Raw genomic sequence first — 22,704 nt, forward strand, 5'->3', positions numbered from 1 at the left:
TTCCACTTGATACATTGCAAAATCTGCGATAAGGCAAGATTATAAAAATGCTTTTCCCATCTCCAATATGATAGTTTTCTGTATTGTGCACTTCTTTATGTTGGCCAGTGGAACAAAGTTTTGTGGCTAACCTATGGCCTGAAATAATTATTAGAACAGTGTACGAGTATTTAATAGAATTATAAAAACGGTTCTGGTTTCAATGCCACTCTCTTAAAAATGATTTTATAATCTTAATTCTGAAGCGGGAGTTTTGTGATTTGCACAATCTGAATGCCATGTCAAAACTTTATTGTTTCACGTTGTGCTTGGAAAGAAACTTTTCAAAATGAAGCTGTAAGTTTTGAAAGTGTAGTCAAGGCTTCTGAATGTGATAATAAATGTCCTTTGTTGCTTACTTCACAAATGCACATTGTTTGATTATTTTTTCCCCTCTGAATAGGTCTTGTGGGAGTTGGAAACTTCCCGTCTTGTTGCCCACATTGAGAAATCCATGAGTGAAGAAGCTGGAGAAGATGATGAGTTGTTTATAGTGGATGAGAATGGAGAGACACAGCTGTCGGGTTATGTGGGCCCGGATTTTGAGAATAACCTGCGAGTGCCTCTTCTAGAAATACTGAAATATCCATATCTGCTGCTGCATGAGAAAGTCAGTATGTATCTTACGTATACAGTTGGAAAGGCATGATACCGGTTTTACTGAAGGAGGTGAAAATAACAAATAGTAGTGAAACTGAAGTACCAGTGTATGTTTGTATATGTATTTGTATTTATTTTTAGACTAAATATTTTATTTTGCTTTGTGAGTGTATAAATTAGTCCTTACTGTAACTGTTTGTCTGTTTAGGTGAGCTGTGTGTAGAAGTGCTCTGTAGAATGGAACAAAGTCACAGCTCCTTTCAGGTCTTTGAAAAATATCCAGGAATTTATCTCTTTTTGGTACACCCGAATGAAGTGGTAAGTTACTTTTCTGTTCCACTAAAACTTAGTTTTAACTAGCAGCAGAACAGATTCTTATTTTTAATGAAAAGAATATGAAAATAGCGGAGTTCAGAATTTTAAGTGTTTGATTTTCTGTACAGTATATATATAAACGAGATTTCAGTAGGAATATAGTTACTCTTCCTTTGCAAAATTTGTAGAATCACTTCACTTTTTGCATTTAATGGGGAGAAGTTAGAGGTGTTCAACCAAACTTTAAATTTATGCCCTATACTCACAAACGGAATTCATCTAAAGTGGGCCAGGGTTTGTAACTTAGTGTATCAATCCCCTTGTCCTTCCCTTCTCTTTCTTCATTTCTAGAAGCTTTCACATTTTAGCCTTAAAAATTGAAAAAGTGAGAATAGTGTAGTTACTTGTAAGAAGAGATGCTCAGCAGTAGGCTTTCTTTGAAATGCCCTTTAATCGTCACTGAATTTTGTCTTTACAAGGAGGCAATATTGTGTTTTAATGGATTTGTGTGTTAAGTGGTAGAATAGCTCAAAATTCTGGAGATTTTTTTTTTGCCTGTGTCTGAATTCGTATGGAATATTTTAATATTGAACAATCAGATCAAAAGTTCATTTGAAAGCGTAAACAGGAGAGCTCCATCCTTTATGATATTTAGAAGTGTCAGCTGATCTTAGTATCATTCATGCTACTGTACACAGCAGAGGCTGCTTTCTTTTTGAATCCAGTTTCTTAAGAAAGTAACAAAATGAGAAATTTTGGAACACTGAAGTGTCTAGATTGAGAGACTTTACAATTGCAGTTGTTACCAACAACAGTTGTGGGGCTGCACGAGAAGTTGGGAGGGGCACCCCAACTGACCAAAGGGATATTCCATACCATATGATGTCATGCTCAGTTTATAAAGCTGGGGGAAGAAGAAGAAAGGGGGGTACATTTAGAGTTATGGGGGATGTTTAGAGTTACGGCGTTTGTCTTCCCAACTAACCATTACGTGTGCTGGAACCCTGCTTTCCTGGAGATGGCTGAACACCTGCCTGCTGATGGGAAGTAGAGAACGAATTCCTTCTTTTACTTTGCTTCCACGTGCAGCTTTTGCTTTACGTATTAAAATGTGTTCATCTCAACCCACGGATTTTCTCACTTTTACTCTCCCAATTCTCACCCCCGATCCCACCGCAGGGCAGTGAGCGAGTGGCCGCGTGGTGCTTAGTTGCTGGCTGCGATTAAACCATGACATTTTTATTGATAGGCAATGTTTCTGTTTTAATCCTTAGATTCGTCGATGGGCCATCCTAACGGCAAGGAATTTAGGGAAGGTTGACAGGGATGATTACTATGACCTACAGGAAGTACTGACTTGCTTGTTCAAAGTTATTGAGTTGGGGCTTTTTGAGAGTCCAGATATTTACAGCTCTTCAATGATTGAAATGGGTAAACTCATCCTTCTGCCATCTCACTTATATGATACTTCCAACTACAAGAACTATTGGCTAGGTGAGTATTTATGATCAGAAATGAATTTCTGCATGTAGTCTCTCCCATGTTGTAAGTACTTCTTTCAAGTCAGAGCCCTGATGTTTCACAGGTGCTGTTTATTTTGGGGCATGTCAAATGGCAAAACTGAGCACTGCACAACTGCAGTAGTGAAGTAGCGTTTATTTAGTTTCACGTTGCTGCCGATCTCTTTGGTCAAGCGTTACACTGGTAATGGCATTTGGAAAATGATCCTTGATTTGGTCAAAATCAGAACAAATTTTTGCAAATATATGGTCAGGTTGCTTGCTTTTTCATTTTTGTAGGAATTTGTATGTTGCTAACAGTGCTGGAAGAACAAGCTATGGACTCCTTGTTACTGGGCCCAGACAAACAAAATGATTTCATGCAGTCTATACTTCACACCATGGAGAAAGAAGCAGATGGTAACTAACTTTGATACTGAGATTAAGACACTTCAGAGACTATTTTTCATCTTTATCAAACTTCCTTGTTTAATTGAGTAAATCTTTAATAGTATAACGCTGAGGTGATTTTAATTGAGGCTTGCTTATCTTCTGGAAGTTGACCAGTAATGCACAATATTTGGGTGATACTGACAAATAGTGAAAAATTACATTCAAACAAACTGTAAGTGGAGAAGGAATGGCAAGGCTTTGCTTAGGGCTGGCATAGAGGTTTTGAGAGGAAAAATCTATAATTTCTACCATATTGTTTTCACTTAATGTACAGGTCGTATGGGAATGTGCGTTTGACTGTGGCATGAAGCTTGAATTTTGAGTCCTAAAATAAAAAAAACCCTTCTGAATTGCTGCTACTTGCTTAAAATTTGACTCTTCTGTCCATATGTTTGGGACTTTAGATTTTAAACTAGTAGCCCTTGGGCCATTCTTGTAGGCCACATGCCATGCCATAGCCCAGGAATGGCACATGAGCTCGAGAGACCAGGGCTGCCTCTTAAATGACCAGATCGTTATAAGCATAGCATGGTATGAGGATGTGATATGAAGAAGGAAGAACACACTTGAAGGAAAGCCCATTGCTTCTAGCTTAAATTTGATGTATAAATTGTCATAGCTGTGTAAATTGTACCCACTTCTTAGAAGAGCAACTGCAAAAATCAGTGTGGAAGAATCCATTTCATAGAGCTGGGAAATGTTAGTAATAGTTACCCAGGTTCCTGTTGATTTAGGGCTGTATAAGGAGCAGTGTCTGTACAGATAAGTGAGGTTGACTTTTTTTTCCGTCCTTTTTCTGGGTTAAAAAGTATAGTTGTAACTTACTAGAATATGTATCCTTATATTAGTATTTAAGAAAAATCAATGAAAAACAGCTACTTTCAACTTCAGCTTAGCCTAAGACTGTACAGGACTCTTGCATTTCAACTCTCCCCAATATTGCTGTTATGTTTCAGATGATTCTACTGACCCCTTCTGGCCAGCGCTGCATTGTTTCATGGTTATTTTGGATCAGCTCGGATCTAAAGTATGGGGTCAGCTTATTGATCCTGTCCAAGCCTTTCAAACCATTATCAACAGTGTGAGCTACAACAATGAAATAAAAAATATACGCAGTAGCTATAAGAGGTCAGTTCTATTAAGAGACTAGAACAGTTTTATGATTTTAATACCAGGTAGCATAGTAGCTTGATCTTGGTTTTCTTGTCAGTGCTGCATTAATTTGTGTTGGGGGAGGGAGATGCCAAGTAAAAAAATCAGGTGTTGCCAACTTCAAACAAAGAAAAGGTGAAGTAGGTCCCCTAAAATTGTGAGGTTCTTTCAAAAAAATATATGCTCACTTCTTTTTGCCTACTATGATGTTTGTTACACTTTTCAGGATTTTTTTCCTGAATCAGGAAGGCGGCTAACTGCTTAGTGCTTATTTCCTGCTATAACCGACTTGCACTAAGTTTAACGAAGATTGCCACATCTGAGATTCTTTGTAAAATTATGGCAATTCCAGAATTTTCAGTGGATGATATGTTTTAGATTTTATTGTGGGTCTAGATGACAACTGATTTGAGTTTACTTTTATCTCATGTTAAGTCTTAAATATTTTACAAGTTTAGATTTGCTTAATGGTACCGTATGGGAATTTAAAAATTTTAGTCCTTTCAGGGCAGGTAATAAAGTGGCCCTTAGTAGCTTGGATAACATAGTGAAAACACATAGCAGGCATCAGATACTGTTTTGAAACATCTTGTCTTCATATGCTTATATCCTAAGATGAAAAGGTAGCTTTTGAGTCACTTCTGAGTGACAGTGTTGTCAGTATTGAACAGAAAGTTAATTAGGTAAAGCGTTTGTTCATTGTGGAAGCGGTTGGTTAGTGCACTGCTAGGAAGTCTAGAAACAGCTTCTACAGAACAGAATTTTGTTAGGTAAACCTGGTCTCCGTCTTGTGGCATGCTGTGCCTTTTAAGGATTTGATAAGAATCCAGGTCCCAAGACTTTAGGAACACTTGCTGTTTTTGAAAACCGAAACTGTGTGTAATTTTAAAAAGTTGGTGGAAAATAGTACCTGAATAACCATGCCAGTCGTTTACTGTTTTCCTGTGATATATTTTTAATCAACTTTGAGTGACAATGTCTTAAATGGTCAGTATATTTATCCGCACACGGTCTGTTATAGATAGCTACAGATACGTATGTATGGAATGTTACAGAGAGCCAAGGAAGGCCTATTAAAGGAGATTTTTCTTTAGTTAAACAAACTATTTGAGTGTGGTGTTCAAATAGTTGCATACAAAATTTATGAGTATGTAGCCGTGATTGAGCTGCCTTTATGCATAGAAAATTCAAAGAAAATGGAATTCTTCTGGATGTTTCTTCTAGGTAGTCAAATCCATGGCTTAGTAGAAAGCTCCTTTTCCCAAGGCAGTCACTTCCCTGCCTCTTATGAGCAGGATAGAACAAGCTCTACAACTTTAAATTTGATGTCTTTTCATAGGTATGTTTTGTAACTAACAAGTTTGAATAGTCACATGGTCAGTATCTGACAAGTGAAATCTGTGTCTTGGCCACCTGGCTTTCTTATAGTTTATGTTAGTTGTGTGGAGTCTATAATGATTTGTATTTCTTTTTAGGACAAAATCTGAACCAGAGTCAGACTATGGTGATGACATGGTTACTTGCAGTCAGATTGTGTATAATTATAACACAGAAAAGCCTCAAAAGGTATTAAAAATATTTTATTTCCCTGTTCTTTGAACTCTGATCTCTGAATGACACTGTGACTTTAAACCATCTATAAAATACAAAGAGGAAGATGCTCCACTTCTACTAGTGGTGTTGTAAAGAAAAAATATTAAATAACTTCTGTTGCTGTAGTGTACTTTAAATAGCAGCTAGTCTGGTCGCTTCTTGTTTACTTGGTACTTTCAGGCTGTAAGAGGAAAGAAGAATGTGTTTGTGAATTGGATAGAGATGATTTTAAAGCCCAAGAAATCCTATCAAGATTGAAACAAACATTGGTACCTCAATGAAAACTCTGCATTCAATTTAAAAGAAAAGTTGCTGATAGAGTTCTTGTGTCTTACTTTTTGTTTCTCAGTATTCTAAACTAATATATTGAGTACGGAGTAATGAGGTATGCATGCATTGATGTACTTTCAAATGTTAGACCATGCTCCAAAATAGCGCCATTTTTTGTTGTTATAAAGCAGAAGGAACATTTGTGAGTGTGTTCTCTTGATGTTGGTGCGTTGTATTTATGAAATGTCTTTTAAAGGCTTTAAATGTATATTTGATTATCTGAAGTTAAATTATGTCTGCATAACAACATCTTTGGAGGGTTTCACAATGATTTTTTTAAAGGAAGTACTACTTTACGCTTACTTCATAGGTTACATTTTAGGAAATGAGTTCCTTATACATGTGTTAGTTTGATTTTATTTTTTAAATTTAGATTTTGACTTATATTAGGATATAAGAGATGCTATCATTTAATCAACATATATTTGAGAGAAAGTAACCTTGATGGGTAGAAAAAAAAGGCAAACTGAACTGTGCAGATGTGTGTGATGAGGATGATGTGTGGTGAATTTATTTTTCAGGATACTGGATGGAAGGCTGCCATTTGTCCAGACTACTGCCCCAACATGTATGAAGATATGCAAACACTGGCTAATGTGCTTCAGTCTGATCTTGGCAGAGATATGCGTGTCCATCATAGCACGTTTCTGTGGTTCATCCCTTTTGTTCAGTCGCTTATGGATCTCAAGGACTTGGGTGTAGCATATATAGTAGAAGTCATTCACTACCTCTGCTCGGAAATTAAAGATATTCTCAATGAAAGAATCCAGCAGTGTGACAAAATCTCTGAATTTTTTCTGCTGATCTTGGTGTCCATTATTGAACTACACAGAAATAAAAAGTGCCTGCATTTGCTATGGATTAGCTCCCAAGAATGGGTGGAAGCAGTGGTGAGATGTGCTAAGCTCCCAGCTATAGCATTTACACGGTGCACTGAAAAAGCGTCTGGACACTGTGTGAGAGGTTTATCAGCAGCATCTTTACAAGCTTCTAACTCTGTGCAGCATGCCTGTGTGCAGCTGATACGCAGCCTTCTTAGAGAAGGCTATCAAATTGGGCAGCATTCTCTTTGCAAGCAATACCTAGACAAACTCAATCTTCTTCTGCGAGGAAATCTATCTTTAGGTTGGCAGCTGAACATCCAGGAAACCCAGGAATTACAAATGTGTTTAAAGCAAGTTATAAGAAGTATAAAGAGCAGAGCAGTGAATACCTCTGTGCCTGTAGGAAACAATGCAAACTCCACAACTTTGCCTACCGTTTCTACAAAGCAAGAGAAGAGCACACAAGATGATGGAGGCAAGATGAGCGCACATGGTAGCGGTGACCTTAGTTCACCATTTGCTGTCAAGAAGGAAGGCAGAGATGAAGATTGTCAAGAGAACCTTTTCCCTAGAACAAAGAGTGCCTCAGAAGAGGAATGTAGAGGTGCATCTAAAAGTTCAAGATCTTGGACATCCACAGAAGGCCTCTGCGTGAATATTAAAAAGGAACTTAATGACTTCACAACTCAGGAATACGACTGCCCACAGAACTCTTTGTCAACAAAAGTATGTGGGAAAGTTCAGGAAAGTAGGAACGATTATCTTGTGGCAGGGAAATTTGATACGGATAATCAGCACTTTAATCCAAATGCCCAGCATTCAGATTTTGGAAGAGGTGGAGAGTTGGCAAACAAATGTGAAGCAGGATCCATAACACCAGTGTGTCTGGCTACTCAAAGTCATATTGGTTCTCCAGAACATGTTTACAGCTCAGATACAAAGGAAAGCAATACGTCTCCTAGTTCATCTTCAAAATTTAAAGTAGATGCACATAGACTCTCAAGTTTGAAAAGCAAGATACAGAAAATTGGATGGCTCCCAAAAGTATCGCAGCCAGCAAAGCCACGTGACTTGAAAAACTGCAGTTTAGCAACAAGTGCTTCAAAAGCAGAGATGGAGCAACCTAAGTTGTGCACTGGCTATCCGTGTACGAGCAAAGATTGTCATAAACACCAGACTGTGTGTGAAAATGAAATCTCTGTTGATACTCCATCTTCAAGGAGTTGTGAAAAAAGCGTCGACAGTGCTTTTCAATTCGAACTGGCCCCCACTAAACAGGTGTCAAAAGAAACACCACTAGATCGCATTAGCTCCTTTAAAAATGAGCCTGGTGTGCAGGAAAATAAAGATGATGGTATTTTGCTTTCAGGGATTAGTGACACCTCACTGAAAAAAGTATCCACTGAAGAAAAATCAAGTTCATTGTTGAAGTCTGTGTTTAAGACAGACAGTGACATACAAACTTCAGACTGGGAACAGCCTAATTTAAATGACTTGGTTAAATATGACTCTAAAGATCAAATTTCAAAGACATTCTGTATGGATAAAACTTCAGCAAATGGTCATGTTCCACCTAGCTCTGAAAACCAGAGCGATATATCCCACGCTGCTGCTCCGATTAGGCCACTGTCAGTGAAGTGTGAATCAAGTGACAGGTTGTTCAAATTTTCAAAATATTTCAAGAGAGAAAACAATTCGGTGAGGAAGGAAGAGGAGGATTTTGTGAAGATGGTTTCTGAAGATAATACTTCGACAGACTCCCAGGTTGACAGAGAACTCAGTAAATTATCTTTAGCTGCGTATGCCAAAAGTGTCAATTTTCCCTTTGATTCAAGCCAAGAAAGCTCAGTACATCATAATGTGGGTGACATTAAAAGGAAAGTGAAAGGTGCTGTAAGATCTTCCAATGATGGCCAAAGTACTAAGTCTCCCTGTGATGCAGATTGCCTTGACAATCAAGTCATTATAATTTCAGACTCTTCTGATGAAGAAGTAGTTGTGGCTGACAAGGAGGAAACAAAAAAAATGAATGAAAATGTGTGTCCTGAAAAGCAACCTTCAACTTCCAGCAGCGTTTCTGATAGTAATACCAAATTAGAATCAAAGACGCCGCCAAGCCCTCCCGTGTCACTGGAAGACTGTGAGTCTCAGTACTTTGAATTTGAAACAGAAGGTGATGTCTTTTCGGTTTGGCAAGATACTCAAGCGTATAGTATGGAAGCAACTCAAGAGTATAAACAAGATAACGCTTCAACATCGGTTGATGCTAGTAATTCAGATGGCTTACTGCACGATCACACAAATGAGTGGGGCTATGATGTGGATTACGTAAGTGAGGATAGCAGGGAAGAAAAAGCAAACTTGGTAGAAAAGCAGATAGAAAATATTCCTCATCAGAAAGAAGCTGGTAATACAGAAGTAGTAACTAATTCCACATTACAAGAATCTATTAGTAAGGGAAACACAGAAGATCAACTGGAGAATTCTGCAGACAAAGGTGCTGCTACTGCTAAAGACTTCACCCTGGACTCAAAATTGACTGAACCCAGAGCATCTACATCTAACATCTCGTTAGCTTCAAAGCTGGCACTTAAGAAAAATAGCACGAGCCCACGGAAGAATATGGCAAAATCTAAGGTAGCAGGAACTATCCAAAGAAGTCCTAAAAAACCTGTTCTAAAACCAGCACAAAATAAAAAACTACCTCAAAGTACATCAAAAAATTTTCAACCTGTCAGGTCGATGCCTGCTGTGGTTCCTCCAAGGAAGGTTAGGCAGTGTCCTGCACCAACATCAACTGTAGAAAAACTTGGTCTGAAAAAGGCACCCCGCAAAGCATTTGAATTATCCCAGCGCTCCTTAGAGAGTGTAGCTCAATTGCGCAGCTATGGTAAAGCTGCAGGGAGGGTTGCACAGAAACAGAAGATTAAGCAAATTGCTCCTCAGAATTTGTCTGTAAAACATAATAAAAAATTTCTAGCCTGCCAAGACCTTCAGTTTTTGAGGCAGACGAGGCCCAAAAGAAGTGTCAGAGTGAAAAATCTTGCAGGATGTTCTGAGAGTAGAAACAAAAAAGTTAGCAAAGTGGATGCAAAATCTATGGAACAAAAGCCTAAAAGTTTTCAACTGGGATCTGTTGAAAACCAAAGAGAGAAAAAAAGGGAGGAGACTGACTCTCCCTCTGCCAATGAGAGAAAATTTGAAATCTCCTCTGTGGAGGAGGAGACGTGTCTCTCTAAAATGCCTATTTCTTCAGACTGGAGCAGAAAATCAGAGGATAACAGCATGATGGCTCCTCCTGCGCCTACGGATTCAAGTCTCTCTTCTGCTGCACTTGTTGGAGATGATAAAGATGAACCTTCAGGAAAAGGTTGCATTGTCCAGCCCGAGGGTGAGAAGACAACTTCAAAAGAAAATGGGTCTAACCCAAATGAAAACAGTGAAGATGACGACGATCTGTTTTTAACTCAGTTAGATCCTGTAGATATGGAATTATGTTCCGAGGAGGAAAGTGTTCAAGGTATTGCTATAGCTAGTAAAAAACCTGAGGAAATGGATACTGCTGAAAGCCTTCAGCAGAATGAATCCTCGACTATTGTGAAATGTAAGTACACGGACTGTATAGAAAAAGTGGAAAACCCAGGAGAGTACTGCAGTAAGCATGCAGCCACCAGCTCGGGAGGAGATCACTTGTTTGCCAAGCCTTCTCTCCTGCCACCTTCTAAAACAGGAAAGCCTTCCACTACCAAAATTTTCAGCTCAGCAAGTTCTTCACGGAATGCAGCCTTCAGCAAGGATCTGGAAGGTTTTAAAAAGCTATCACCAGCTTCAAAAAGCAAAGTGAATGCAGCAAAACCAGTGGTGGCCAGGCCATCAAATGCAAAGGCTATACCAACTGGCAATCAAACATGCAAGCCTCCAAGTTTCAGTAATGTACCTCAACCTTCTGTTTCTAGAAATGTCCTCCAGCCGCAAAATAGACAGAATGACAACGCTTCAAATATTTACAGCAGACCTGCCCGAGAAGCATATTATTCTTCCTTTTCTGGCGTTCAGCAGCGTGATCACAGTATCTTTGTTAATGCAGTCCTAAAGTGGACTTACGAAATGTTTGTGAGCTCCAGCCAGTTTGGACCTCCAAGCAGCCTCCTGCACTCCTTAGTAGCCTCTGTTCCTGTCCAATTTCATGGATACAATGACTATTTTAATACGTTCTTCCCCTTGATGATGCTAAATGCCTTTGAAACAGTAAGTAGCTATCTGCCTCTTGGCTTGTTTTCATAAACCCTAGGTGATTTTACCAAGAGATTGTAAACTGGTTTATGTCCTCTGTTTACCTTCTGAAAACGTTAGGATACAGATCTGAATAGAGGAATGAACTGGGGGAAATAATCTAGACATTTTTTTTTTTTGGGTGCGCATCCACAATAGCATGCAAATGGAGGGGAAAAAGGACATGGTTCCTCTTTCCTTATAGTATATAAAGCTAAACCCAGAAATCTTTAGGAAATGAAGGTCTTTCAATGACAGTGTCTGTAAAACGAGGCTAAGAACCTAATGTTTTGATTTATGTTGAGAGCTTATGTGAGAGGATAGGTTAATCTGAGAAGTATTTTTTTTTCTAAACAGTTTAACTTTATAGTTTAATAGTGAAAACCCCATGTTCCTTCAATTAAAGTCTGTACGCTTTCAAGTTCAGTCATTGCATCACTTCTCCCGCAGAAATAGGGTAGAAAATGAAGTCAATACTGATAATACTGATATCTTAAGGTAAAAATGCAAGGCAGGGGGAACCCACGTTTATTTCAAAGAGCTTTATAAGAAAGTGTGTTAAGTGGGCGGTGGCTGGGGAGGAAGCGCTTTTGTTTGCCCTGTGTGTTTATATGTAATGTATATGCCTATCTTAAAAAAAGAAAGGAGTAAGACTCTTTAATGTCTTGTATTTGATGGTCTGTTAGCTTTCTTTTATTTCTGCTTAGCATGCTTGCCCTTTGAATCACGGTAAGCTATTCTTCCGATACGCTAGACCTTTTAAAGTATTTTTATGTAGCTTTTACTTTCCAACGTGTAGCTGGCACAAGAGTGGCTAGAAAAGGAGAGAGGAAGAGAGAAGAATTACTACTTCTACTTACAGAACTTCAGTGCTGACTTGAATACAGCAGATTTTACAGGTAAGAGTTTTGTGGCTTTTTTTTTTTTTAAAACCATCTTCTATTTTTCAAGTAGACAATGCCTTATAATGAGCTAGCACTTACAGATAGATTTTTTTTTCTTTTATTTGCTTTAAATACAGAAAGGATCTTGAATTTGCTATTTTACAGAATGTACATAACAGAACTATGGATTTTGCAGGGAATTTGTGCCTTAAGTGTTCAGTACAAAAAGTTATTTGATGGCTGTTGGAATACTTTCCATCACACTTATTTGGCATTTTGTTACAGCTTCTTTTGGTGAATAAAATAATCCTTGACTTGCTCTATTTTTATACAATACTATGTTCAGGCTTAAGAGTGCAGGATGGAGTTAAAACTCTGCAGTCTTTTGCTATAGCTTTTAATAGCTTTAAAAGTTAACAGATGGGTATTACTGAAGTATATGCAATACGTTAATTGCAGTTTAGTCTTCTATACAGTATAGTCAGAAAGTAATTGTAGCCATTTTCCTTTTAATGTTCTAATTTTAAAATGTATTCTGGGTAGCTCATTTTCAAGAAGGTGATTTGGCAAAGCAGCTTCATCCAAAGGAGGACGACTTAATCTTTTTGGTGGTCCAAAAGAAAAAAGACGCCTTTGGAGAAGAAAGTGAGATGGAGAACCATATAGTGAATCACGTTGGTCTTGTGACACGATTTTCTCGTGCATCTGGCTGTTTAACTAGTAAGTAAATGGGGTTGAAATAAAAGCGGGATTCTTCTTGGTACTGTAAAATGCTTCTTCATAGCTGGCTGTTGCTTGTTGTAGCGTGCCCCTTACCTCAGAGGCAGTGGGGTGGTTTTTCCACTGTAGCATGTCTGTTCTGTGCTAGAAGCTTTGTAAAAAGCCAGGAGCTGGAGCTACAGACCTCCTTTCCATGCATTTTTCTAGGGACTTTCTTCAATACAGGTGTTAATAGTTTGTGTAAGAACAGAAACTAATGATGAGTAAGTGCTTTGCATACATCTTCAGGAGCGCATTGCTGTAAGAGACGAAGTGCTGTGAACTTCAGTGGTCTCACTGACTAAAATTTTCACTGTCTTCTGGAACTGAAGTTGTGTGTTACCAAGAATCAAGATTAATGCTGTCTGATTCAAACTGTGATCTGAGTTGTTTTACAGAGTACTGGCTGGTGGTTTTTTGTTTTTTGTTTTTTTTCCTGGACGTTTTTGGGGGGTGGAGGGGAAAGGGTTTTGGGTTTCTTGCATTGGCTCCTTGATAATAGAAGGCAGCACCTGGTTCTGGTGAATTCTTTGAGTCACCTGTTTGAGTATCTTTCAGTTAACAATTTGGATATTCTTTTGAATTAACAACTTGTGATTTTTTTGTGTTTTTTTTTCTCTGTCCCCTTTTATTAGGACAAAGGGAGCAGCATACCGTCTGTCATCTTTCTGTGCAAACTCGAGGCAATTTGTCATTCTTCATAAATAAGCAAGTGAAGTGTGTGGTGGTTGGCTCCCTGGTGACCACACACCGAACTTTCAAAGGTCTACTACTATTGAGCAGGAGTCCCCTGGCTAAACCCATCATAAATCCAAGTTACAGTGACTTCTGTCCCAGAGATTTCACCACAGCTTCAGAAAGCGCTGTAAGTCCTGCAGCTAGAAGTGGTAGTTGGAGATGAAAAAGTAGGCATTTAGATTTCATGAGTTTTGTGAAACTGGTTTTGCATGCTGTTTTTTGAGATGACCAAGTGCAAACAGACAAGTTTTGAAAGCAATGAGGCACTGTGCTTTTCAGAGTCGGTTGATTGGGTGGATAGAGAGGAGTCTGAATTTCCTCAGGTGTTTCTGCTGTATTGACATAGATACTAGTAGTGCACTTTGAGCAGCTTTCAGGTTTTTTTCATTACTGGAGAGGTGTCTGTTCAGGAAGTAAGGTGTAGTATGGAAAAGGTAATGCAAAATAAAGGTGTGTAGAATAAATGAAACCTTCATTACAGCTTTCGAGTCAGGATTGGGTGTGCATGTAGAGCAAACTTAGAATCAAAAGCTTCCATGCCCTTAAATTTTTGGAGTTGTAGCTAGTGGGGTGGGGGACATACTGAAAATACATAAAATGAGCATGGAAGATCTGATCAACATTAAGTAATTAATTATTTTTTTCTGTTTTGTTTTTCTGTCTGTTCCTTCAGGCATTGGATGTGAATGAATACAATGAAGGTCAAAAGAGAGCCATTGAGACAGCTTATGCCATGATAAAGCAACATCCAGGGCTTCCCAAGATCTGCCTCATCCACGGACCACCTGGAACAGGGAAATCAAAAACTATTGTTGGACTTCTGTCTCGTGTTTTGAGAGAAGTAAGTGAACGTGACGTGATCGTCGTGTACTGGTGTTTGGTTTCCCAATGGAAGTGAATGATAGCTTAAACTAAATGGAAGTGTAGTATTGGTAATCACTGAGGGTGTAATTCATTAAATTGGCTTAATTAAATCTGTGTAGGGTGTAAAGGTGGAAATAATACCTTTTGAGCATCTTGTAAAACACTTAAAAGTAAAAAGTACTTCCTACAAAGTAAAATCAGGAAAACAGGCACAATCAGTAGTATAAACACTTGGCTACATAAAAAACCCTTAATATTTTGATGTATTAAAGAGTGTTATTTGGCCTGTCCCATTTAATGGTTTTCGTATTAGCATCCAGTAGATTCATCAAGTACATAATTGTTGAAGGGAATTTATGCAAATAGCATTAATACAGTTGACTTGTCTAAGTATGGCATACCTTAAGAGATACTCAAGTGCAGTAGTCCCCATACTCTGCATGCTGATTAAGATGTGTGTACAGTCTGGCTTTTAAATCACAAATTCCAACAATCTAAAGAGCCTGTTTTGGTTTATTGTTAATTAATCTACAGAACACTAGGAATGAGAAAGCAACTCAAAAAACAAATTCCAAGATCAAGCCAAACCGTTTTCTAGTTTGTGCACCATCAAATGCTGCTGTAGATGAACTCATGAAAAAGATCATCGTTGCATTTAAGGAAAAATGCCAAAACAAACAGGAGCCTTTGGGTATGGTTTATTTTAAAATTCTGTTTGTATGTTAAATAGACAAAACCTGAAGGAGAAACTGGAACAGTTGATTACATATAATACTTGTATGCTACTCTAAGCAGCTTTTTTCTCTTGCAGAACATGACTGGTACCTCCTCATACTGTTAATAATTTTAATGTGCTTTTTTAAAAGGTGTATTAGGTATTGGTTTTTTTTTTTTTCTAAAGTAAACTGCACTTTGTCATTATATAGACATTGACATCAATACCGATGTTAATTCAGTATTGACTGACCGGCTGCATTACCGATTGGTACTCAGTAATTTTCTAACTTAGGAATTCTGTAGATTTTAGATAAAGAAGCCTGAGGGAAGAGGTGGTTCAGTTAATTCAAAGTAACATTCCTAACTGCTAGCCACTACTGAAATGTAGGCAATGTCTCCTTTTTTTTTTTTTTTTAAGAGTTTGGAGTTACTGATTTATTTTTTTTTTTGTAGCTGCATTTAGATAAGTGCAAATAAATTGTTGCGCACCCTTGAAAAGCAGAAAAGGAAAAGCCTTGTTTGATGTTTAATTTTTTTTCTCTCATACCACAGTGCAGAGATGACTGGAGCAATCTATAAGTATTTTGACTCTGATTTTTGTAAACAGGAAATTGTGGTGATATCAAACTAGTGCGACTTGGTGCTGAAAAGGCAATCAACAGTGAAGTCCGGGGATTTAGCCTGGATAAGCAAGTTGAACATAGAATGAGTAAGTAACATGTAAATCAGACTTTTCTTCGGTCGTCTTTAAGTACTTGATAATGATTTACACTTGGGACTGTGTGTCCTTTAGGAAGGAAGGAAGATCTGGTAAAAGATTTTTCTGCGATAGTGATTCATAAGCATTGTTTTACTCTGTCTTAGTGGGAAAGTGTTAACTTACATATGGCCTAAAACCTAAGCAAAACCAAAGAAATAAGCTTCTTGTTTGGCTTTTTTTTATTTTTTTAAAAGAAATTGTAATAAATGTATGTAAAAGCCATCAATTTAAAGTAATGTGGCTATGCAGCATTTGAGAGCTACAGTTGGAACCAAGTCTCATTATCTTTGTTTTACAAGATAAGACCCTAATAGAAAAAACTAAAATGCAACAAAAAATAAATTTTCCATTTGTTCTTAATAAATTAAGATGCATGACTGAGAGCAAGTGTTATTGTAACATAGTTTTTCTATTCCTCCTGTATTGTTTGCCTTTGTTTTATTATAGAACGAATGCCATCTGACTATGACCAGGATATTCAGAAAAAAAAAGCAGCTCTGGATCAAAAGCTGGACATGCTGTCTCGTCAGCGTGCCATGCACAGATGTGAGAAGAGGGAGGTAGTAAGATAATAGTATCTTTAATCCTGTTTGTGTGTGTTTTTTGTATTCATAACTGAATACAGTGAGTGAAGAACTCCTCCTTTTAATGCCGTGTCTGAGCAGTAACTGTCTCTTCACCTGCTTTTTCAACTAATGGAAATGTTGGTTAGCACTGTGATAGGGAATGAGGAACTTTACATCAGGATTTTTTGTGTGTCTAGTTATACTGGTATTTTCAGCAGGTCAGTCATGCCGCTTCTCGCTCTAGCGCTCAGTAGTCTTCACTTGGTTCTATCACCAGTGTAACCGTATTTATTAAACTTAATGATTTAACTTGTGTACTTCAAAGCTCTGCTTGACTGGAACTAGTAAGATACCTTGCAGTCTGAGATTTCGGGATGTGTGTTGCAGTGACGTTTTCAATTTTTTTTTGTCTAAAATTTAGGCATTTGTGCTCAAATTACAGATTACTGATGGTAAAGCACTTTCCCAGTTGCACAGAAATGTAGAGTGTAGTATTGTGTGGAAAGTGTAAATATATTGACCATTTTCTAAGAAACTGATCTGCTTTTTCAGACATGTTTGATATTAAAAGACTGAACAAGTCTAAATGTTTAGGAAATTAATTAAGGTATGGGAGGAAAAAAGGTATATGGGAAACGTGTGTTAATTATTCCTGATTTTATTTCTCTTTCCCCCCCATCTAGAGTCAAGTGTTAGATGATGAAATTGCCAGACTTTCAAAGGAGAGACAGCAGCTTGCTTCTCAACTAAAGGAGGTAGGAATTTATCTTTATGGCAGCTCTTAATAAACATCAACTAATCTATCTATATATTGGATGTCCTTTAATTGTGGTGGAGATTTGGTTTTGGTGTGGCTGGGGGTATTTATAAAGTAGTAGGTAAATAAAGATTGTGAGCTAAGTTATGGTTAGCCTAGTGTGAAATCCACGTGCGCTCTGGCTGCATAATGCAAAAAACCCAGGTGGGAATATTGACTCTCACAGTTCATTTTAAACAAAATGTATATTTAGCAAAGAAGGTAATAGAAACGTGCATGTCCTCATGTTCTAGGATGTATCTTCATCACCGCTTTCATGCCCCTTACAATCCTTCTGGGATTGAGAGATACTTTTAAATATTTTTAAGGAAAGCAACAACTGGAAGAATTTTTTGTGTGTGTGGAAAGAGAGAGGTTTGAAAGTAGAAATAGGCACTGATAGCAAAATGAGTAATTAAGGCTGAGTAGCATGAACCATGAGATGAACTGAAGGCTCGTCTTTAACAAATATATGCTGACTCTTAATGGTCACAGAGGCTTGGAGTGGCAAATGTGGTGGCAAACTAATCTTTGCTTGCAGTTGCTGTGTGTAGATTGCATAGCTGGAGAGATACAGGAATACTTCTTTCCCGTTTGCCTCCTCAAAGGTGGCGTAATTTAAAGTAAAAGTACCACTTCAGTTAAGCAAACTTTTGACTTTCGTTTGTAATGGTGGAAATAGTTTTGTTGGGATGACGTATTACGCGTGATCTGTTTGGCTGTTAGAATTGTCCAGGCAGTTACAAATTGCCCTAAGGTGGTTCAAGAGAACTAAAAGAGAAGAGGAGACATGGTGTCCTGTTGTATTGAAGGTTCGGGGGCACTCTCAGAAAGTACAGACGGCTATCATCTTGGAGTCCGACATCATCTGCTGCACACTGAGCACAAGCGGAGGAAGTCTGCTGGAATCTGCTTTTTGGCGGCAAGGACTTGATCCTTTCAGCTGTGTCATTGTGGATGAGGTCAGTAAGGCTATTTAAAACTACAGCATGTTCCACCTCTAAAGCTTTGCCTTGTTCTCTACTTAAGCTACTTGTGATTCTTTGGCTGCTGGTGTAATATATTGTGGGTTGACTGTCCCGTCCCCACCTTTGAACTGATCACGAGCCTTTCCTGCTGCGTAGAGCCTTAAGAAGAAAGAATAACTTTTAATTGCTTCTTTTTCTGACTTGTTTGGTGCTCTTATGGCAGATGGCTTTTACTTAAGTCATGGCTAAAGTGTGGCTGTTGCTGTGGAGGTTTCCAGATGGTTGTGTTGTATTTCTATCTGCTCTGCTTATTTAGTAATAAAAGAAAACTCTGTTGGGACTCTTTTTATTAGGGGGGAGAGAGAGAGAATAATTTTTCTCTTTTTTTTTTTTTTTTTTTTTAGAAGCCCTAAAAAGCATTTCTGAGTTATTCTGGCTCTGTTACAGGAAATTTAATGTACTTCCTCCAGTCCCAGTCCTTTGCTTACAACTTCTACTTTTTGTCCTGTTTGCATATACAAAAGGCAGGGCAGTCCTGTGAAGTTGAAACACTGATTCCACTGATCCATCGCTGTAATAAACTGGTCCTTGTTGGAGATCCCAAACAGCTTCCTCCTACTGTAAAGTCAATAGTAAGTGTTCAAACTGTATTTTTTAACGCTATATAGTGGATATAGTGTAAAAGTATCTACAGAAAGTATGCATAAAAAGAAAAAAGATGCTTCAATGTCAAATCATGATGTGTATCAGATAATAACTTTTGCCCTGCCAGGTTTAGTCTGTGTTATGTGGAGACCATAGCAATACTGCCTTCAAATGTGTGCATAAAACTAATACAGATGCGTGAGTGCAGCCTCTGTAGACTTTCCTGGCGTAGCTTGAAACTGATTTAACGCACCTTTAAGATAGCTACGGTAACACAAACTTCGGTGCAACTCGGCGCTTGGTTTGTGATGGATGTTGTGTTGCAGGAGGCTCTGTTATGCGAGCTTCAGTCAGTGTCACATTCCTTAAGGAATGGAGCGTGAACACACCCTTTTTGTATGAGGACTTCCTCACCCTGTGGGTGTGTTCTGTGGATGAACATATAGGTTCTTGTGTCCAACTGTAAGGAGGAATGTTTTAAACATCTGATAAAGGAAGGAGGAAAACAAAGCTGGCTTGTCTAGAAGGGTAAATTGTCTGGGGGCTCTGTGCATGTTTAATGAGGTGCCACCTGGAAGATCTTGCTTTTTGTTGTTGATGTTTTTTGAAATTTTACTATGTTGTGACTCACAAAGGAAAGTTGTCTTGTTGAGGACTACCTGACAAATATTCAGATTTATGAAGGTGATCTGTAATGAAGTAATCAGACTAACACAAATAGAAAACTGTAATGCGAGTAGCTGTCATTTTGTCAATGATTTAGAAGTTTACAAGAAAATACCAAATAGTTTTAAGTCCAAAAAGCAAATTCCTGTTCTTAATTTGGGACCTAATCATTCTCATGTTTTCCCTCTGGCAGAAAGCTCAGGAATACGGATACGATCAGTCCTTGATGGCACGTCTGCACAGGCACCTGGAGGAGCAAGTGCAGAAGAATGTTTTACGAAGCCTGCCAGTTGTGCAGCTGACACTGCAGTACAGGATGCACCCTGACATCTGCCTCTTCCCATCCAATTATATTTATGGCAGGACTCTAAAGACTGACAAGTGAGTATCTCTCTGTTCTCCTTTCTGAGCAGGGGGTGTTTCAATAAAGCCTTTTCATATCAGGATATTCCTTTGAGTCTAAAAATTTTTGAGGTTGTGGGGAGGATAAGATGCTTAATGGGAGAGAACTTGCATTCCAACGCCTAGTGCTGACTGTGATACATAAGTTACGTAGATCACTTAAAATTGAGCATACTTAGAGTTCATTTTCAGGCCTCAGTATATGCAGGTACCAGTGAAAATTAAGGACTTTGGAAAAAAAGCAGGAAGTTGCTTGTATTTGATAACCATGGTGTAAATAAATGAGGTATCAGTTCTTAGAATTTCTTTATGGTTATCTGGTTGTAAAAAATGTTATTTACAGAGCAACAGAAGAGAACAGATGTTCTTCAGAGTGGCCATTCCAGCCCTACCTTATTTTTGATGTAGGAGATGGTCGTGAGGAGCGAGACAATGAGTAAGTCCTGCGTTCTACTCTGCCAGATTTAGATTTACTGAGAATTAATTACCTGCAGAAGACTTGTCATCTCTCCTCTATTGTTCCCAATATACATTAAGTAACCAGAACTGCATTTTCAACTTGATTTGATTTAATTTTACAAGGAACTTGTTTACTAAAGCATGTGTTAAGTGGTTTGTTTTTTTTTTTTTAACCTGAAACTGAGTTTGATCCTGGTTTGACTATCTGCTAGGTGCCAGTGAATGCCTACACGATCTCTGATGGCTCTAATAACAGTTTCTGAGTTCCCAGTTTATTTTCTTATCAGTGACTTTCCTTTCACAGCTGCACGCTGAGGTAATGCCAGAAGGTGTCAGGCTCAGTTCTCCCTTTTACCTAGTCTGTAAGGAAATCAAAGCTATGTAGTTTTAAGGGAATGTTAAGTGCAGCCTGTCCCTGCTAACGCTTCTTAGCTGCTCCACACGGCCTGCTTGCAAAGTTCTGTGTGAAGGTGGCTGCAGAAGTTCAAGGCCGGGCCTTTGACTTGCAATCCCCCTACAAATTGGGCTGAAGCATTGACTTTGAAAGAGCTGTCGAATGTATTTCTGCAATGTTTTCACTCTATCTCGTTCAGCTCTTTTAGTAATCCTCAGGAAGTGAAGCTGGTGATGGAATTAATTAGAACAATTAAAGAAAAAAGGAAAGATCTGGGTCTTCGTCGCATTGGAATAATTACCCCTTACAGTGCACAAAAAAAGAAAATCCAAGATCAACTGGACAGAGTGTTTAAGAATAACAGGTAAAAAGAACATGAATTTTCAAATGGGACTTGGCTCTTGCATGTTAGTCCTTTGTTTATCCTCTTAAAATAATGGCAAAAACTCAAACGTTTTTCTGTACTACTAAAATCTGTACTTTGTCATTGCTTTAAAGGGGGCATGCAGGCGTGCATTTAAAAGAAAACCTCAAATTCCAAGCTACATGGCCCTGAACGGCTTTTCAACAATGATGCTGGCCTCAGAAAAGCGAATCTGGCTTTAGGTTCATACATTGAATCTTCTCACACACTGAAGCAGAAACTTACCCTGGGTTATTTTGACAGCTGATCATTAAGGATGGTGTTCAGGCTATTTGCATCAGTGTGTTGCTTAAAAATTCAACTAACATAACTTAACAGCTTGCTAATTCTTTCTTCAACAGCCCAGGAGAAGTAGACACAGTGGATGCATTCCAGGGACGAGAGAAAGACTGCATCATAGTGACGTGTGTCCGGGCAAACAACACTAAAGGGTCAATTGGGTATGTTTCTCTTCAGTGATTTGCAAATCCCATTTCCAACGACACTCTGGAGATAGTAATTTTATTTTTAATATGACCAGTAAGAAAGGGATTAGAGAACAAGTCACTACAGCCAGCAAATTAAAGGGTATCTTAATGCACGAATTAATGTTACTGGTTCGAGATCTCTGAACAAAAGGGACATGGAAACACGAAGTATTGTGTTCTGCGTTGCACGCTGAGGAATTTGCATGGATGCCTTAGCCTCTCACTGTTCCAGTTTGGCAGGATTGGTCTTGGGAACTTGACTCTTTGCATTGGTACTGCAGCAGTTATTTTTCTTGTAACTTTTGATACATGTTGTAACTTTCTGGATGCTGCTCTTTTAAAATTAAATCAATTTTCTGTGACTGTCACTATCCTATTAATATAGCATTCTGTTAAGGTATTATTGTTCACTAGTTAAATGTGTCGCTAGAAACGTGATACAGATGAGCTGGATCTTTGACTCGTAAGTGAAGGCACTTGTCTTTTGAATTAGGAGGTTTGCAGGAAGATTCAAGATCACAAATTCGGTAATTTTATATGGGTTTTTCACGCCTGAAACAGAAGGAACTAGATACTGGGTGTGCTGTTTAACCCCAGACTGCTACAGCAGTTGTTGACTTGTTTCTTTAACTTACTGGTCATTTTAATTTAAAAAATGGTAATCGAAACGTGCCTTCTTATAGTTCATCGGCTTTTAAGTCAGACTATGGGAAGCCTTTCACATAAACAAACATCTTGGTTTTCGCACACCAGGTTTCACTTAAGATACTTATGTTTCTCTGATACTAACTTTCTAATTGCTAGATAAAGGGCTTTTAATTGTGCTGATCCATGCTACGTTGGGAAGAGAAAGAATCCAAATCCTATAGTAAACAACAATGATGCTTTCTGGACGTTTCTTAATTTGGTTGATGGAGTTTGGAAGCTGAAGGCAGCTAGAACCTGCCAGTTCTTTTGGCTGACATGGGACTTTTCTTCCAAAAGAACAGATAGAAGTTAACTTTCCAGCTTACTGTGGTGAAGGTTTATATAGTAAAGCTTTGGCAGTCTTAGCTGTACATACTGATGACTTGGACATCTCTGTTTCAAGGTCTGGTGTCATTGCCAAGGTGTGATGG

At 38.3% G+C, this 22,704-nt stretch overlaps 1 protein-coding gene across 6 annotated transcripts in view; it reads left to right on the top strand.

The window, feature by feature from the left end:
* The window catches only part of SETX (senataxin), a 29,446-nt gene that overhangs the window by 2,889 nt on the left and 3,853 nt on the right, over nucleotides 1-22,704 (top strand). Inside the window, exons 4-24 of one of the 6 annotated variants that reach the window (XM_063352947.1) lie at nucleotides 443-653; nucleotides 848-957; nucleotides 2,229-2,448; nucleotides 2,754-2,873; nucleotides 3,863-4,034; nucleotides 5,534-5,624; nucleotides 6,503-11,053; nucleotides 11,877-11,976; nucleotides 12,505-12,681; nucleotides 13,356-13,585; nucleotides 14,132-14,299; nucleotides 14,857-15,013; nucleotides 15,647-15,748; nucleotides 16,247-16,359; nucleotides 17,049-17,120; nucleotides 17,974-18,123; nucleotides 18,654-18,761; nucleotides 19,634-19,821; nucleotides 20,186-20,278; nucleotides 20,895-21,059; nucleotides 21,461-21,559. In XM_063352947.1, coding sequence (XP_063209017.1) covers nucleotides 443-653; nucleotides 848-957; nucleotides 2,229-2,448; nucleotides 2,754-2,873; nucleotides 3,863-4,034; nucleotides 5,534-5,624; nucleotides 6,503-11,053; nucleotides 11,877-11,976; nucleotides 12,505-12,681; nucleotides 13,356-13,585; nucleotides 14,132-14,299; nucleotides 14,857-15,013; nucleotides 15,647-15,748; nucleotides 16,247-16,359; nucleotides 17,049-17,120; nucleotides 17,974-18,123; nucleotides 18,654-18,761; nucleotides 19,634-19,821; nucleotides 20,186-20,278; nucleotides 20,895-21,059; nucleotides 21,461-21,559 — 7,397 coding nt within the window. Of the gene's footprint in view, nucleotides 1-442; nucleotides 654-847; nucleotides 958-2,228; nucleotides 2,449-2,753; nucleotides 2,874-3,862; nucleotides 4,035-5,533; nucleotides 5,625-6,502; nucleotides 11,054-11,876; nucleotides 11,977-12,504; nucleotides 12,682-13,355; nucleotides 13,586-14,131; nucleotides 14,300-14,856; nucleotides 15,014-15,646; nucleotides 15,749-16,246; nucleotides 16,360-17,048; nucleotides 17,121-17,887; nucleotides 18,124-18,533; nucleotides 18,762-19,633; nucleotides 19,822-20,185; nucleotides 20,279-20,894; nucleotides 21,060-21,460; nucleotides 21,560-22,704 lie in introns of those variants that run through there. The other 5 variants (XM_063352948.1, XM_063352951.1, XM_063352950.1 and 2 more) reach the window with 5 other exon arrangements.

This window comes from Chroicocephalus ridibundus, chromosome 15, assembly GCF_963924245.1.
Source record: "Chroicocephalus ridibundus chromosome 15, bChrRid1.1, whole genome shotgun sequence".
In the NCBI taxonomy this organism is placed as follows: Eukaryota; Metazoa; Chordata; class Aves; order Charadriiformes; family Laridae; genus Chroicocephalus; species Chroicocephalus ridibundus.